Genomic DNA, 18,136 nt, shown 5'->3' with positions numbered 1-18,136 from the left:
AGTTCAATTTGTTCCTATTAGATTTACCTCAAAATATAAAAAATAGCTCGGTACTAATGTTTGCAGATGATGTAAAGATATTTCGGCCTATTAGAACAATGACTGATGTTAAGCTTCTTCAGGAAGACATTGATAATTTTTATGACTGGTGTCAAGCAAATCATATGAACCTTAAAGTAAAAAAATGCTATCAAATATCATTTTCAAGAGTAAAAAGTCCTATTTCTTACAATTATTCCATCAACCATACTAACTTAAAGGTTACCGATGAAATGAAGGATCTTAGTGTTGTATTGGACAGCAAATTATCATTTGATATTCATATATCGGGTATTATCTCTCGGGCTCATAGAATGTTAAGTTTCATCATACGGTCTAGTAAGGACTTTTCAATTTTTACGATAAAGAAACTATATTGCTCGCTAGTTAGAAGTGTTCTGGAGTATTGCTCACCTATCTGGAACCCTTGTTATGTAACTGCAATTGAGCGAGTGCAGAATAAGTTTCTTCGTTACATTGGTTACAGGTGTGGTTATATCAGAGATGATTATTCTTATAGTGAATTAAGATCGCTACTTAATATTGATACTTTGGAAGGGAGGAGACTAAATCTTGAAATTCGTTTACTTCACAAAATTATTAATGATTTGATGAATTGATTGTCCAGATCTTTTAAATCTAGTATGTCTGAATGTACCTATAAGAAGTAATCGGCATACTAACGTTTTTTATGTTCCTTACCATTCTACAAATTATGGCAAAACTAACCCTATTACAAGAATGTTAAATAATGCAAACTCTATGCAACAATCTGTAGATTTTTTTGGAACTTTAGAGGCCAGATTTAGAGGATCTTTAAGGCATATATTGTGATATATACTTTCATTTTTTTTTTTGTATAGCAATGTATATCTATACTGTATTTAGTAATTAGTTCTATTTATTGTAAAATGGCAAGTCCGTAAATAAATATATGGATTTTAACATCTTTTTATTTAAAAAAAAAACAGTTACAGTACAAAAAAAACCTTAAACTTTACCCGCCATTCATTCAGGCTCCCCATGAGAGACCCTAGTAAGTGCCACATAACTCATCTGACTAGGAATGTCATGATAACCGATCGGTCCAGCCTCACAATCGGCACATGTCAAATATTTGGTGTTACCCACTGTGTTTGAGAACCCCACATTATGAAATATAAACGGGGATGTTACCGCCCAAAATAGCGAGGTGTTCTCAGTTTCAGGGCTCGTCTGGTCCCCTTTTGTTTGTTTAATTAACGGTAGGTCAAACTAAAACGAAAGTAAACTGGGTATAAATAAAAGCTCAAATCGTAATCGTTGTTCCTGTGTGTTTACCTGTAATGTAGCGAAAGATGCCGATGAGGGGGTTAAAATTACCGACGAGCAGAATTTACATTTCACGGGACGTTTGTTTTTGCCCTCCTCGATTTCCGATTCGTAATTTCCGCTGCAATCGGGCATTTTATCCCTTAGAAATTTAGATTTATTGTAAAAAGAGCCCTTGCCCTTGGGATTTTTAGGTTAGGTAAGGTTGACTGACATTTGACACTTCAGTCAGCTGATACTGTTCCTATTGTCTTTAGGCAACCCGCTGTTCAATTTATTTATCACGTCATATATCTATATATTCTTATGCATACTCTTTATTATGTATAGTAATTTTTTTTTTTTATTAGTAGAGTAATTCTACAGTAATGCCGACCAATACGATAATAAATATCAATAAAATGGTGCTTAAAGAATTTAAGACCCAACGATTTTGCAAACAATTTTTTGCTTAGTAGAAAGGGTAGGTCTATAGAACATGTTAAAACAAAACACCATATTTTGCACTAAAAAATCAAAAAAACTTCTTACTTAATAATGTCAATTTCATGCAACATGGGCTATCCGAAAACTCTCCAATATGTCAATTTTGCAGGAGGATATACGGCAGTGTTGCCATATACTGGACAAAAGTCCATTAAGCTTAGGTACGAGTTGGTAGTTTTTAAGAAAGTTAATGGAAATAATAAATTTCGGTTTTCACTTCACTCACAAAATCGACATGAAAATAAAACATTTAAAAAAGTAAACCAGCTGGCCTGACACCTTCATGTCATAATACATATATAAGAAATGAAAGCTAAAAAAATAGCTTCACAATCCGGCAACGCTGTAGCGGTTAGTTTGACTCTCCTGAAGTTGCGTGTCAAATGTCAATAATTTGACAGTTATTTATAAACGTCAACGTTCCTAAAAGTAAATGGAGGCAATTTGGTAAACAGCTTTAAAAATGTGTTCTACTGTTCTGTTATATTTTTGAAATATTTCAGATCAATAATAGTGATTATTCCGCGATAAATAGAAGCATAAGAAAATCGTTTTTTTTTTAATACATATTTATATTTAAACACAGTTATTTTTATATATGATCAATAACTGATGTGATTTTTCAAAATGGCGAATGTCGATGTTTACAAGTTTTACAATAAAACTTTGGGTAAAAAGAGTCTCATGTATTTAAAGCCTCCGCTACTTTAGAAGGGCATTTAAGGTTGCCCGATAAATACGGATTTAAGCCCTCCTCATCACTTTATTAATAGTTTCGCACTAATTTAAAAGGTGACGCTTTTTTTTTTTTATAAAAATGGCGTGTAAGAATTAATAATACCCGGCAACACTGCCATTAATAATTGACAAATGACGCAGCTGTCAGTTGTCACTATGCTGTCACTTTAAAATGAAAATTAGGCTATGAATTTGCGTATTTTTCCAATTTTCCATTGGATAAAGAACAACAAAACGGGGATTTTGATGGTGAATATTTGTGTGGGAAATCCGTTTTCTTCTCACTAACATGTTTTATTAAATTCTAATTCAAATTATACGCGAAAAAGTTTTCAACGTATTCGTACTATTTACCCCCTCATAGAGAGCAGCTGAGCTGATAGATACAAATTACTGGGAGAAAAAAGGTAAGCTATTTATATTCCAATTTCGAATCTAAATAAATCGGTGTTTTTCGAAGGAATTTCTCTATTTTTAGCACGCGAAAAAGTCGCCTCGTCATTTCAAGTGTATTCAACAAAAATGTCTTTGAAACCCAGGCAGATGGACTTTAACACCACCTGGGGGGCCATCAGGGACACCATCAGTGGGGTTATTACTTTAGATCATGTTCCTAGAACTGTATGGAATGACAGATTTTCGTAAGCGAGAGTTTTCTTTGTTTTGATCCTTATGGCACAGTGTATCTTTTATAGGGATGTTTATTCTCTGTGCGTGGCTTATCCGGAACCTTTAGCGGATCGATTGTACGCTGAAACCAAGCAGTACTTAATCGATCATGTCGCTCATTTGCTTAATAAGGTACAAGAAGATGGCGAGCAGAATTTGGTTAAGAATTATTACCACTATTGGTCGAGAGTAAGTCTTTCTTGTCTTTCCTAGTACTTTAAAAGTTATTTACAGTTCAATTAGCTTGCTCATTAATGTTCTTTTTAACATCTAGTATTCTGTTGGAAGCCAATACTTGCACAGTTTGTACTTGTACTTGAACCAACAACACATAAAATCCCAAAAATTGTCTGATGCCGAAATTATTTATGGCAGCGTGGATCCTTCCAGTGCAAATCAAGGTAGCACCTTAACACTTCTAACCATCATCACTTTACTTGATAAGAGCCATTTTAGGAGATCAAATGGAAATAGGAGAGCTTGCCTTACAAATCTGGCAATCGAACATGATTCTCCCTTTGGGGCATAGGCTTGTGAAGCTCCTACTGGAAGCGATTGACTTAGATAGGGCCGGACAGCCTCCGGCGATCCCTTTGGAAGCTGTCAGGGGTACAATTTTGAGCTTCGTGGAGGTCCAAGCTTACAAGAAAAAGTCCCAACTGGAACTTTACACCGGTTTATTCGAGGATCCATTTTTGAATGCTAGCGGGGAGCATTTTAAGAGGGACGCCTCCCTTTTGTTGCAAGAAAAGAATGTTAGTTTATACATGGAGAGGGTCAAAGGGAAGATGGAGGATGAGCTTTATAGGGCCAGGAGGTTTTTGCATAACAGTTCTTTGCCTAAGGTAAGTGTGAGTTTAGGGATGAATGAATTTTTTTTTTTGTAAATTGGGTTTTAGGTGGCCAATAGATGCGAGAGACACATGATCGAAGATCATCAACAGTTTATTTACAGCGAGTGTCAAAGCATGGTAAAGAATGAGAAGAAGAAGGATTTATCAAATATGTACGACCTGCTTAAGAACGTGGCCAATGGTTTGGGCACTTTAGTAGATACGGTGTTTGACCATATTAAAAATCAAGGATTATCTGTGAGTCTTTTATGATTTATTTGGTGTGTTTTGAAGTTGTGTTGTTTTTAAATTTTTTTTTTAGGCAATTCATAACTTGCAAGGCGAATCGATCCATATAAATTTTGTGGAGAACCTGCTGGCTGTTTATGGCAAATATAAGGCTTTGATCAAGGAGGTTTTTAAGTCCGATCAGAATTTTATGGGTGCATTGGATAAGGCCTGTAATTCAGTTATAAACCATCGGTAAGTCAAAATAAAAATGTTTAGAAGCATATATTAATTGCCATTTTAATCTATGGGGTTCAGTAAGGGCTCTCTTAGGTGAAATTGGGGTTAAATTGTAGTTTTGGGTACGAAGTGTTTACTACTCAAAAACCATTCAACTTAGAGAGCTTTAAAAATTTCAAGTAAGATTTTTTAACTAATTTCATTGTTTTTCAAAAATTCAAAAAAATTTAATTTTACTCAATAACCAGAGATGTTAGAGCCTTGAACATTTCCATTAAGATCCTTTAATTGATTTCCTTAACTTAGTTCCTTAACTGCCTAGAATAAATTATGCATTCTCCTATAAACATTAAGTTAATTTCCACTGTTTTCACACCTTTAATAAGCTTCGTCTGATAGATACGTGTCACGACCCCTACGTAATATAAGATCAGTAAAATGCATGGCCCGGTAAACTAGCTTGATAAAAAATGATGTCACCAAATTTTGTGTTTTCAGGGTTTAAAAAAACAGGAAGAAATTATTTCCTTATTCCAGGCAATTGGGGCTTATTTGAGGCTGAACATAGGGCTGAGATTTAGTTATACTTTGAGACCGAGATATATATATAAAATAATCCCAATTTCCTATACTTACTAGGTAATAAGTTCTGTCTAGTTTCTTGCCCTTAAGACATCAGTTCTGGATCTTTTTCCCCCTTAAAGTAGCATTAAACCCCAATTGTCCGAGCTAATGTAATAAATTTTATTCCATGTAGTAATATTTTTTTTAATTTACAAAAAGGTCTAATTTTTACAGGAATTCCATGTCATGTAAAAAATTTACTATTCAAGGGATTTGAATGAAATTTCATAGAGACGTCAAGGAAAGTCTGAGTATTCTAGTTTTGCAATAGCGAGACGCCATTTACAGAATATCCAGGCAGTTGAATCATGTTAAATACCTTCTAGGGAATTGTTTGTGTCCCGAAAGTAGAAATGGTAGTTTTTGGGGTTTATGTGGGAAAATTACCTTTAATATTTTCCTTGTACATGGAATTTTGTCCAGTTATTTCATCCAGGCAGCTGAGATACGATATCTACTTTAAGAAGTTAAAAAAATGACCTCAACTGCCTGGAAGAATTGTTATATTTTCTTTTGGTAAAGGCACTCCTCACAGAGTATTTTTGTCAGTCAATTTACCCAATTATTTCACTTCTTGGCAGTGTTAATTCTATTTTTTTACTTCGAGGTACAAATCGTCTCCCAATAATTTAAAAACAAAACCTTAACTTTCTGGAAGATTTTCCTGGGACTGGACTGAGTATTTTGGTAGTTCATGTACACACTACAAAAATTTTAGTACAAAATTTACTATTTAAGGGATTTGAATGAAATTTCATAGAGATGTTAAGAAAAGTTTCAGTATTCCTGTAAGACCACAATCAAGTAAATTGGTTTATTAAAACGCGAGTTATAGCCTAATGAACTCAAAACAGTTTTTCTACCAGGACGCCACCTACAAAAACTTGAATAAAAAATTTACTATTCAAGGGATTCGAATAAAATTTCATAGAGACGTTAAGAAAAGTCCCAGTATTCCTGTAAGACCACAATCGAGTAAATTGGTTTATTAAAACGCGAGTTATAGCCTAGTGAACTCAAAACAATTCTTCTACCAGGACGCCACCTACAAAAACTTGAATAAAAAATTTACTATTCAAGGGATTTGAATGAAATTTCATAGAGACGTTAAGAAAAGTCCCAGTATTCCTGTAAGACAACAATCGAGTAAATTGGTTCATTAAAACGCGAGTTATAGCCTAGTGAACTCAAAACAATTTTTCTACCGGGACGCCACCTACAAAAACTTGAATAAAAAATTTACTATTTAAGGGATTTGAATGAAATTTCATAGAGACGTTAGGAAAAGTCCCAGTATTCCTGTAATACCACAATCAAGTAAATTGGTTTATTAAAACGCGAGTTATAGCCTAGTGAACTCAAAACTATTTTTCTACTAGAACGCCACCTACAAAAACTTGAATAAAAAATTTACTATTCAAGGGATTTGAATGAAATTTCATAGAGACGTTAAGGAAAGTCCCAGTATTCCTGTAAGACCACAATCGAGTAAATTGGTTTATTAAAACGCGAGTTATAGCCTAGTGAACTCAAAACAATTCTTCTACCAGGACGCCACCTACAAAAACTTGAATAAAAAATTTACTATTCAAGGGATTTGAATGAAATTTCATAGAGACGTTAGGAAAAGTCCCAGTATTCCTGTAAGACCACAATCGAGTAAATTGGTTTATTAAAACGCGAGTTATAGCCTAGTGAACTCAAAACAATTCTTCTACCAGGACGCCACCTACAAAAACTTGAATAAAAAATTTACTATTCAAGGGATTTGAATGAAATTTCATAGAGACGTTAGGAAAAGTCCCAGTATTCCTGTAAGACCACAATCGAGTAAATTGGTTTATTAAAACGCGAGTTATAGCCTAGTGAACTCAAAACTATTTTTCTACTAGAACGCCACCTACAAAAACTTGAATAAAAAATTTACTATTGAAGGGATTTGAATAAAATTTCATAGAGACGTTAAGGAAAGTCCCAGTATTCCTGTAAGACCACAATCGAGTAAATTGGTTTATTAAAACGCGAGTTATAGCCTAGTGAACTCAAAACAATTCTTCTACCAGGACGCCACCTACAAAAACTTGAATAAAAAATTTACTATTCAAGGGATTTGAATGAAATTTCATAGAGACGTTAGGAAAAGTCCCAGTATTCCTGTAAGACCACAATCGAGTAAATTGGTTTATTAAAACGCGAGTTATAGCCTAGTGAACTCAAAACAATTCTTCTACCAGGACGCCACCTACAAAAACTTGAATAAAAAATTTACTATTCAAGGGATTTGAATGAAATTTCATAGAGACGTTAGGAAAAGTCCCAGTATTCCTGTAAGACCACAATCGAGTAAATTGGTTTATTAAAACGCGAGTTATAGCCTAGTGAACTCAAAACTATTTTTCTACTAGAACGCCACCTACAAAAACTTGAATAAAAAATTTACTATTGAAGGAATTTGAATAAAATTTCATAGAGACGTTAAGAAAAGTCCCAGTATTCCTGTAAGACCACAATCGAGTAAATTGGTTCATTAAAACGCGAGTTATAGCCTAGTGAACTCAAAACAATTTTTCTAGTTTTGATATACCAAAATATTAATTAAATTTCTTTCTTTGTTTACTTAGACCGAACGACGGAAGATCCCCCTGCAGGAGTCCGGAACTGTTAGCGAAATACTGCGACACCCTTTTAAAGAAGAGCAGCAAAGGCATCAGCGAAACCGAAGTAAGCAACTTTCTCTAAGCATTGTTTTTGTCTTTACTGTCCCAATGTTCAGGTGGAAAAGAAACTGTCGGAGAGCATCATCATCTTCAAATATATCGACGACAAGGACGTCTTTCAGAAGTTCTACTCTCGTTCGTTGGCCAAACGATTAATCCATCAACAAACGCACAGCATGGACCTCGAGGAGGGAATGATTAACCGGCTAAAACAGGTTAAAATGGGTTTCGATTCTTATAGAGTAAATAGTTGATAAACCGAACCGGTTTTAGGCTTGCGGCTACGAGTTCACGTGCAAATTGCACCGGATGTTTACGGACATGTCCGTGTCCGCGGACTTGAACAATAAATTCCAGGCGTTTATCAAGAAGGACGACATCGATTTGGGGATAAATTTCGGGATTTACGTGTTACAGGCGGGGGCGTGGCCTCTGGGTCAGGCGGTCGTCACTCCCTTCTCTTTGCCCCAACAGTTGGAGAAAAGTGTACAAATGGTAAGTTCAACCAATTAAACTCATTGGTATTTAACATCCTATACAGGGTGTCTCGTTCCCAGATAAGTAAATTGATGGTGATCGATATCAGCATGCAGCAATGCAATAAAGTCATACTGCTGACTATCAGTATGACGTGGTCTTGAAATGTGTTAAAATTATTTAGAGGGATTTTGCATTAATATGCGCACGTGTAAGCATTAATTTTTTTTAGAGATGCACATTTAAAGAATAAAATACAATATTTTTAGAAATTAGGGATGTAAGAGTATACAGGAACTAGAGTTGTTATAATAAAGGAAAGGATGTTATTAAACTAAAAATGCTTAATATTTAAATGTACAAAAATAATCAGCAGTATCACTTAAGTGGAGATTATTACATTCACATAAAGTCTGTACTCCTATCTTAAGAACCCATAGTGTTAATAAAACTTTATCAATATTTTTTCAATCAATGGATAAACTTCTCAATAACTATAAAACAATTAAATGTAGAAGGAAACCTGTATGGACCTTTTCAGTAAAAAAACTCTCTCAAAGTTAAAGAATCTCTTTACCAATATTTTGAAAAGTCTTGTCCCAATTTAATTGATTTTAATTTCATATGAAAGCTGTTGAGTTTATTTTCCAATAAGGTCCTTACAAGTTTTTTCCTAATTACAACCGTTTTAGAGTTACTGAGGAGTTTTTCCGTGGATTGTAAAAAACGTTGATACAATCAAAAGCTTTACAAAAATCAAAATATTTTGAAAACTCATGCTTGATTTTAGTTTCAAACGATAGCAGCTGATGAGTTTTTTTACCGAAAAATTGTTGAACAGTTCTTCCGAATAGTTTCCATACACCCCCATGTGAAAGAGAGAGATGAATAAAAAATTTCACATAATCCTTCCATTTTTACTGATTTACTGGTAACAAAAAAACGTTATTTTCCAGTTCGAGACTTTTTACCACAACGGCTTTAACGGGAGAAAACTCACGTGGCTCCATCACTTGTGCCAAGCAGAACTAAAATTAGGTCAGTAAAACAATTAAATTTTAGGCATCTATTGAACCCACTAAATAGGCTCTTTTATTTTTTTAGGTTATTTAAAGAAACCATACGTAGTAACGGTGCAAACGTTCCAAATGGCGATTCTGCTCTTATTCGAGAAGGTCGACGTGTTATCTTGCAAAGAGATCCGGGAAACGTTACAATTGAACGCGGACCAGTTCAAGAGGCACGCGATCAGTTTGGTCGAGTCTAAATTGCTTTTGACCGATACGGAGGTATGGAATTTTAATTGAAGGGGTTAGAATAAAAAGGGTGCAAGTGCTTTTTTTTGATAATTTGGTTTTCGGCCATAATTCAAAAGTTAAGATGCATATTTATTGGAATAAAAAGGATCCAAGTGATTTTTAATACTCCTAGCGCCATCTCTTGGTCACTGAATTATGTAGGTTATTAAATGTTAATATTTGTTTAGAATAGAAAGGGTACAAGTACACTTGTACCCTTTTTATTTTAAATATTCTAGAATATTTAATACGTTTGGTATAAGCACATGCGACAATCTCAGGTGTTTTTTCAAAAGTTTTGTTGTTTTATGGATTAGTTTTTGAACCTATCATGGACAGCTATGAAGGTAAGTGTCTTTGTTTATTTTATAGTATTTTAATATTAAATATTAACCAAATATTTTTTGCCACCATTTTGGAATTTATTTACATCATCTTCAGGGCTTTAATATTATAACCACAACAACAGCGTTATTATAATAGAAAATGTTATATTATAATAACGTTAGTTAGTTAACATTGTTAGTTGTGCACGCTTTTTCTTTTTTCGATTATCTTTTTTGTATTTTGTATTTTTTATTCTTGTTATTTTCAGATCCTTTTCTCACAGATGAAGACGAAGAATACTTTCCGTCATCCACATCCGAGTCTGAAGCACACGAAGACATTGAAACTCGTTCCACAGACTCAGAAAATAACGTTCACGTTACTACCGCAAAAACAAAGAAAAGGCAAAGGCGACAATCTGAATGGAAGATAAATATGAAAAAACGATGTAGAGTTCAAGGAAAAAAATATGTTTCCGACAATAAGGAACATAGAAGCAAGTCAGTACAACCGTACCTACACACATGCAGATACAAGTGTAATGAACACGTTAATGAAGAACAAAGGCTTGAACTTTATTCTGCATATTATAACCTGCCATCATATGACTATCAAACCGCATATTTATCATCATGCATCAAAAAAGTCAACATAAAACGTAAACAAAATGAGAGGTCTGTTGATAAAACTTTAAGCACGAATATATTTTTATTGGGGAAACGTGTTTGCAAGCCATTTTTTCTTAAAACATTTGAAATTTCGAGTAAACTATTTACATACATATGTTCTAAGACAAATCATCTTGGTGTAGCTGCGCCTGACAGAAGAGGAAAAGGGCAGACCCACAGAAAAATGAGTAGTGAGCAAAAAGCGTCTGTTATAAAACGTATAAGGCAACTTCCGAGATACAAAATTCATTATTCTCGAAAAGAAAATTCTCAGACCAAATACCTCCCATCGGGCTTAAACATAAGGACTATGTATAGTCTATATAAGACTGCGTGCAATAAATAAAATAAATCTCCTGTAAAGCTTTCCTATTATAGATTTATTTTTAACAGCGAATTTAACTTAAGATTTCACCGCCCACATTCGGTACATGCTCTCGTTGTGACTCCCATCAAAATAAACTCCTGGACAAAATTATCGCACCACTAATTATTTTGTCAAGAAAATTTAAATAAAAATAAATATCAGTTAAAACAGTTATAATATCTTTTCTCTTTAAAAAGCAGAACTGGACAAAAACTATGTTTATGCTTTATCATGGAACATGCTGCTCGTGAGGAGTGAGAATACATCCGCAGGAAAGTTTTCATAATTTGATACGAGGAATGCTGCAAAGACTTCAGGCGGTCATTGCAGCTAGAGGTGGCAATACACATTATTAAGAATTCATTATGGGTCTATTGTTTTATTTTTGTATCAAAATTGAAGTTAGTAAAAATCGATGCTTTTCCTTGTATTGAATTTAGTTACTTAAATCTCGTTTTGTTAAATAGAATATAATTGTTTTTGTTATTTAATAATGCATAGTTAACAATGCTTATAAGTTTGCTTATTTTTTTATCTTTATTAAAAAAAAATCTCTAAAAATCAAGTGGTGCGATAATTTTGTCCAGGAGTATATTATAAAACATTCGTCTGATGAAGCCAAAGTTTCAAACAGTAAGGTGCAGTTAGTTATCCATCAAAAACGTGCTGAGAATGCAGTGAGTATGAAAAAAATGGACATAGAAACTAATAAACTTTCTACAAATACTATTGTTATATGTTTTGATTTGCAACAATCTTTGCCTACACCCCTTTTGGCAACATCTAAAGTATTTTATTTGCGGCAGTTATGGACATACAATTTTTGTATCTATAATCTACTAGATAATAAAGCTCATATGTATGTTTAGTCGGAAAATATAGCTTCAAGAGATAGGGTCATGTTTACTGCATTTTATAAAATCTCTTCCAAAAAACATTAAAAGGGTGATCGCCTCTAGCGACTCATGTGGTGGTGAGAATAAGAATAAAAACATATGCAAATTATTTATGTTTTTGGTTAAAGCTACCCAACTTGAAGAAATTGACCATAAATTTTTAGAGCCTGGTCACACATATATGGAATGTGATAGGTCTTTTGGCCTTATTGAAAAATCCAAAAGAAAAATGCCACAAGTATTTATTCCTTCCGATTGGATCAACGTAATTAAATAATTTTCGAAGCGATTTTTGGTACAGGAAATGACCAAAGAGCAGTTTTACTCCTTTGAACATCTCAATGCTGCAATAGGTGATCCAAAAAAAGATACCAACATGAAAAAAATTAACTTTAGACAAATTTGTCACTTTAATTATGCCAAAACTTCAAAATCATATGCATTTAATTTCAAGTGCACACTTAACAATGATTTTCCATTTTGTACGTGTGAATGTGATTCATTGGCTTCTGGTCGACCATGTAATCATATGGAAAATATGTTCCGCACATTATTAAATAACGAATCTTTATCTATCAGCGTTGACAAATGGAAGAATTTATAATCTCTTATGGAGTACATACCACCTCGACACCATAAGTTTTACCAAGAGTTGACACATGGAAATAAAAAGAAAAATCAAAAAGTTAGTGCAAAAAAGGAAAATAATAATAAAACAGGAGCATCTACATCGGCTGTTACTGATAATGTTCTTCCGAACGATACATCAAAATCTGAAGGGGACGACACGGGGCTTCTAATATCTGATGATGCTGCTGATTAGTTTTAAGTTTATATTAATCACTGTTTATTAAAATTAAATGTTATTTTAGATTTTTTTTTAATTTTTACTAAACTACCTCTCTGAGTTGTTAGAATAAAAAGGATATAAGTGCTTTTTTTTGTTAAAAACACTTTTATTTAAATATCATTAAAAATTTAATAATACCATATTTTAAGTATTATATTTTAAAAAAACTGGAAGTAAAAATATTTATTGGATTTTTTTATATAAACACAACTTTAAGCCTAATTATTTCAAAACTGTTTCTATGTTACTTGCACCCTTTTTATTCTAACCCCTTCAATTGTTTTAATGCATATTAAGTAAAATCGCTTTGGTTTTTTGGATAGGAACTGGACGAAACCGAAACGAACCTGCGGCTAAACCTGGATTATTCGAACAAAAGGACGAAATTCAGGATCACGGCTGCGATCCAGAGGGAGACGCCGCAGGAAGTGGAACAGACGATCAATTCGGTCGAGGAGGATCGGAAAATGTACCTGCAAGCGGCCATCGTGCGTATAATGAAGAGTCGGAAGGTGCTCAAGCATAATTTGTTGATACAAGAGGTGAGCAAGTCGTCTAGTAAATGTTTAATCACTTTTTTTCTATTTGACTTGCAATACTTTGGTTTTCAATATTTCGAAAATCATTAATGATATTCAGTGTGTGTGAGTATTCAAGTAAATCCGTCCAGTAGTTTGTCAGATGGGATGTGGCAAAGTTGGCACTGTCATAAGTTGAATAAAATTTTGAAGTAGGTCCAGTAAATGTTGAATAACTTTTTTTTTATTCAATATAAAATGGTTTGGTTTTCGTTATTTTAAAGTTAATGAATGACATTCAGTGTGTGCTAGTATTCAATCAAATCCATCAAATAATTTGACAGATGTGACATCTTGAAGTTGTCACTTGCTATAAGTTGAATATTTTTGAAGTAGGTCCAGGAAACGATGAATTACTTTTTTTCTATTTAATTTGCAAAAGTTTAGTTTTCATTATTTGCAATATAATGAGTGATATTTAATGTGTACTAAAGTTCAAGCAAATCCGTCAAATAGCTTGATAGATATAACATGTCAAAGTTGTCACTGTCATAACTTGATTATTTCTGAAGTGGATTCAGGAAATATTGACTAACTTTTTTTCTATTCAACTTGCAATACTTTGGTTTTCTTTATTTTGAAGATTGAGAATTACATTCAGTGGGTGCTGGTATTCAAGCAAATCTGTCAAATAGTTTGACAGGTGTGACTTGTCAAAGTTGTTACTGTCAAGGGTTGAATATTTCTGGAAATATTCAACCTTTGACCTTTGAAGTGAGTCCAGGGATTATTGAATAACTTTTTTTCTATTTAACCCTCAATTGGTCGGTTCTCGTTATTATGAAGGTTATGCATGACATTTAGTATTTGCAAGTTTCCAAACAAATCAGTCTAATAGTTTGACAGATGTGACACCTCGAAGTTGTTACAGTTATAAGTTGAATATTTTTGAAGTGGGTCTAGGAAATGATGAATAACTTTTGTTTCTATTTAACTTGCAATACTTTGGTAGTCGTTATTTGGAAAATCATTAATGATATTCAGTGTGTGCGAGTATTCAAGTAAATCCGTCCAGTAGTTTGTCAGATGGGATGTGTCAAAGTTGTCACTGTCATAAGTTGAATAACATTTTGAACTAAGTCCAGTAAATATTGAATAACTTTTTTTTATTCAATGTAAAATGGTTTGGTCTTGAAGTTAATGAATGACATTAAGTTTCTGCTATTATTCAAGTAAATCTGTCAGATACTTTAACAGATCTGCAGTGTTAAAGTTATCACTGTCATAAGTTGAATATTTCCGAAGTGAGTCCAGGGCTATTTCCTGGAAATAACTTTTTTTCTATTTAATCTTCAAGAGTTTTGTTTTCGTTATTTTGAAGATAATGAATGATATTTAGTGTGTGCTAGTTTTCAAACAAATCAATACAATAGTTTGACAGATGTGACATCTTGAAGTTGTCACTTGCTATAAGTTGAATATTTTTGAAGTAGGTCCAGGAGATGATGAATAACTTTTTTTCTATTTAATTTGCAAAAGTTTAGTTTTCATTATTTGCAATATAATGAGTGATATTTAATGTGTACTAAAGTTCAAGCAAATCCGTCAAATAGTTTGACAGGTGTGACTTGTGAAAGTTGTTACTGTTATAAGTTGAATATTTTTGAATCTAGTCCAGTAAATATTGATTTTTTTTTAAATTCAATTTTAAATGGTTTGGCTTTCGTTATTTGAGAGTTAATGAATGTCATTAAGTTTCTGCAATTATTCAAATAAACCAGTCTGATACTTTAACAGATGTGCGGTGTTAAAGTTGTCACTGTGATAAGTTGAATATTTCTGAAGTGAGTCCAGGGATTACTAGGGATAGTTAAAATATATAATTTGGATTATTCCGCCTATTAATCTAATAAAATTAATAAAAAAAATTAAGTAGTTAGTTTTTATATAAGTTGATAGAATATTTTTTTTATAGAATAGAGAAAAGGTAGAAAAGGTTAAACGGAAATATATGTATATAGCTACAAGGGTAAATAGAATTAAAATTATTCTTAAAGTGTAGAAATTATTTAGAATAAGAAAATTATTGACTAATCATTTAGGGATAAATCCTAGGAATGGTGGTAAACCTGCTAGAGATAAAAAATTTATTATATAAATAAATTTTATTTTTAAATTAAATGAGAAAATTCTATTAATTTGGTTAAAATAAAAAAGATTAAATTTTTGAAAGATTAAAATAATATTTATATTAATTATAGACTAATTTAGATTAGATTAAGAAGTAAATTAATCAGATTGTATGCGAAGAGAAGAGTGCAGCTAGTATCCAACCAATATGGTTAATTGATGAATAGGCTATGATTTTTCGAAGGCAGATTTGATTAAATCCTTGGACTCTTCCTATAATTGCAGAAAAAATGATGAATAAGGATACAAAAATTGTTGAAAATCATGAGTTAATAATTAAAATTATAGGGGCAATTTTTTGCCAGGTTAATATAATGAAATTATTTTCTCAAGATATTCCACTTAAAATTTCTGGATACCAGAAGTGGAAGGGTGCAGCACCTATTTTTATAAATAGGGCTGAATTTAGTAAGAGGTATGCTGAATTAACTAATCTTGGGTCTTTAGTTGTATTAAAAATTATGACTGAAAAGAGTAATGAGGCAGATGCTATAGATTGGATTATAAAATATTTAATTATTGCTTCTGATGTATTTTTTATTTTTGTTTTTATAATAGGTATAATTCTTAATAAATTTATTTCAAGGCCAATTCACACTGCTAATCATGAAATTCTTGAGATAGCTATTAGTGAGCCTATTATTAAGGTAGAATAGAATATATTATTGAATAACTTTTTTTCTATTTAACCCTCAATTGGTCGGTTCTCGTTATTTTGAAGGTTATAAATGACCTTTAGTATTTGCTAGTTTTCAAGCAAATCAGTCTAATAGTTTGACAAATGTGACACCTCGAAGTTGTCACCGAGATGTTAGGAGTTAAACTACATTAAAGACTAGAAAATTTGGAAATCTAATCTAATCTCTTACTTTTAAAGTGTAAAAAAATTCAACGTCATTTTTGTTAATTGAGGATGACATAAAAGACCTCGAAACTAAGCCATTGTACTCCTACAACTTTGTCAAGTTGAAAATCGTGTAATTGACGCAACTAAGGAAATCTCGAGGAACATATTCCGCCTGATTTTAGTTCAATTGATCAGTCTCTTCCTGGTATTTAGCGTGGCATAGTTGCTTAAATGTTTCGACTACATCATCCCGCGAACATATAAGTGTGTGATATTCTTTAGGCGTTTTTATACATATTAAAGTGTGTATTTTGTTGCAGGTTTACTCGCAATCGAAAGTATCCTTCGCCCCCAGTGTGCAACTGATCAAAAAATGTATCGAATCGCTGATCGATAAGCAGTACATCGAGCGCACCAAAGACTCCAGCGACGAATACAGTTACGTCGCCTAGTCGATATCATCCTCCGTTTCCTCACTACTAAATTATCATTTTCTCAACGATTCGATGCCGTTTTACGGACGGATTATCGCGAATGCGGTCGCGTTTATTTATTTTTCGCGGTTGCTCGATGCCCTCGCGCACCGCTGCTGGTTCGATTAGGAAACTTTTGCGCCTGTAACATACTGTAAATAATAATTAATTCACGTTTCGTTTTTTTTTTTTAAACTAAATTAATGTTGATTCTTTTGTGAAGGGAGTGCTCCCCCGGAACTGCCCGTTTAGGATCCGAGTTGTACCGTGTTGTTTTCGGCATAAGTAGTTGAATTTTTTCGGATCCTGTAGCCTCGTTTATTTATCTCTGGTTAACAATAAAAAATATTGTAAAAAAAAATTAAATAAATAAATAAATACTGGTTTTTGTAAAAAAAAAATATGTTGTGTTATTTGGTGCCTAGTCTGTTCATAAGTTCATAGTGGGTTTGAGCTTAAGGAGGTGTATAGAACAAATGATTTAGATTTATTGCATTTAGCAAAAAATGGGAATAATTTTGAGTTCTCTGTTCTCAAATAAAGGTGAAATATATTTAAACTAATAACGTCGCGTGCAGTGTTTTTTTTGAGCATACCGTGAGCATTAAGGAAAATCACAGATACATTTTTTGGACTTGAGTTGGTAACAAACAAAGGGCAAATCGGCGTATTTTAAACGAAGATGCTGAAGTAGAGTTTTTGGGAGCATTCGTTGAAGAACCCTTCAATTCTCTCCGTACAGTAGCACTTCTAATTGAAATCTAACAGGAAACTGTACGAAGAAACATGTTCTATGTTTTTGTTTACTGGATTCGAGAAATAAAAGACACGATTTTGAACCTCTTAGTATCAAATTATGAGCCTTGAGCATAATGTGTAAGTCGGAATTAGACTGTGTTTGTGAGTGTAATAATGAGAGCGATGTATAAATCTGACAATCATCTGCGTATTGTTGTAGTTTTACTTGAGATACAGATAATTTTTTATATCAGCTACATACACTGACAATTATAAGGGTCAGAACCTAAAACAGATCCCTGAAGTACACTAGTAGTATCAAAAATAGATTTAGATTTTAAGTATAAGGGGTCGATCAATCCCCCCCACATATGAAACCTGCGAGTCAGGTAGAATTTTAGAAGTATTAGGACAACCAAAGCAATTTAATTTAGCTAGCAGCATAATATCATGATTTAGAGTATTAAACGCCTTATTAAAAACCAGTAAACATAAGGTTGTTAATTGTTTTTCTTCTTCATAGTGCCTGTTATCATTTATAATATTTCTTGTAAATCTTACAAGACAAGTGGTTCTACTTAACTGTTTTTAGTCCATGACTG

At 32.9% G+C, this 18,136-nt stretch overlaps 2 protein-coding genes across 3 annotated transcripts; one reads left to right on the top strand and one right to left on the bottom strand.

Annotated features, from left to right (window-relative positions):
* Positions 1-974: 974 nt before the first annotated feature.
* On the bottom strand, positions 975-1,573 carry LOC126742955 (guanine nucleotide exchange factor MSS4 homolog). The gene is made up of 2 exons (XM_050449843.1): positions 1,360-1,573; positions 975-1,293 (listed from the first exon to the last, which is right to left on the bottom strand). Exons 1-2 carry the CDS (start codon positions 1,483-1,485, stop codon positions 1,048-1,050), a joined length of 372 nt encoding a protein of 123 aa, XP_050305800.1. The 5' UTR covers positions 1,486-1,573; the 3' UTR covers positions 975-1,047.
* Positions 1,574-2,721: 1,148 nt separating this feature from the next.
* LOC126742954 (cullin-2) lies at positions 2,722-17,197 on the top strand. 2 transcript variants are annotated; one of them, XM_050449842.1, is made up of 14 exons: positions 2,722-2,981; positions 3,035-3,215; positions 3,270-3,432; positions 3,518-3,644; positions 3,700-4,088; positions 4,143-4,334; positions 4,399-4,559; positions 7,790-7,889; positions 7,942-8,100; positions 8,159-8,380; positions 9,319-9,400; positions 9,467-9,651; positions 13,092-13,310; positions 16,644-17,197. In XM_050449842.1, the coding sequence occupies exons 2-14, from the start codon at positions 3,097-3,099 to the stop codon at positions 16,773-16,775; spliced, it is 2,250 nt and encodes a 749-aa protein (XP_050305799.1). In that variant the 5' UTR covers positions 2,722-2,981; positions 3,035-3,096; the 3' UTR covers positions 16,776-17,197. The 2 variants fall into 2 exon arrangements, with proteins under 2 accessions (XP_050305799.1, XP_050305798.1); XM_050449841.1 differs by having other exon boundaries at positions 2,723-2,981; positions 3,053-3,215.
* Positions 17,198-18,136: the final 939 nt, after the last annotated feature.

The sequence above is a fragment of the Anthonomus grandis genome, chromosome 12, assembly GCF_022605725.1.
Source record: "Anthonomus grandis grandis chromosome 12, icAntGran1.3, whole genome shotgun sequence".
NCBI classification, from domain to species: Eukaryota; Metazoa; Arthropoda; class Insecta; order Coleoptera; family Curculionidae; genus Anthonomus; species Anthonomus grandis.
This window is presented reverse-complemented; position numbering and strand designations above follow the sequence as displayed.

Coding starts and splice junctions, on each gene's coding strand:
- LOC126742955 (XM_050449843.1), bottom strand. CDS start 1,485: ATGCCCGATTGCAGCGGAAATTACGAATCGGAAATCGAGGAGGGCAAA. Junction 1,294..1,359: donor CATCTTTCGCTACATTACAG/GTAAACACACAG, acceptor CTTTCGTTTTAG/TTTGACCTACCGTTAATTAA.
- LOC126742954 (XM_050449842.1), top strand. CDS start 3,097: ATGTCTTTGAAACCCAGGCAGATGGACTTTAACACCACCTGGGGGGCC. Junction 4,560..7,789: donor AATTCAGTTATAAACCATCG/GTAAGTCAAAAT, acceptor TTGTTTACTTAG/ACCGAACGACGGAAGATCCC. Junction 9,401..9,466: donor CCAAGCAGAACTAAAATTAG/GTCAGTAAAACA, acceptor TTATTTTTTTAG/GTTATTTAAAGAAACCATAC.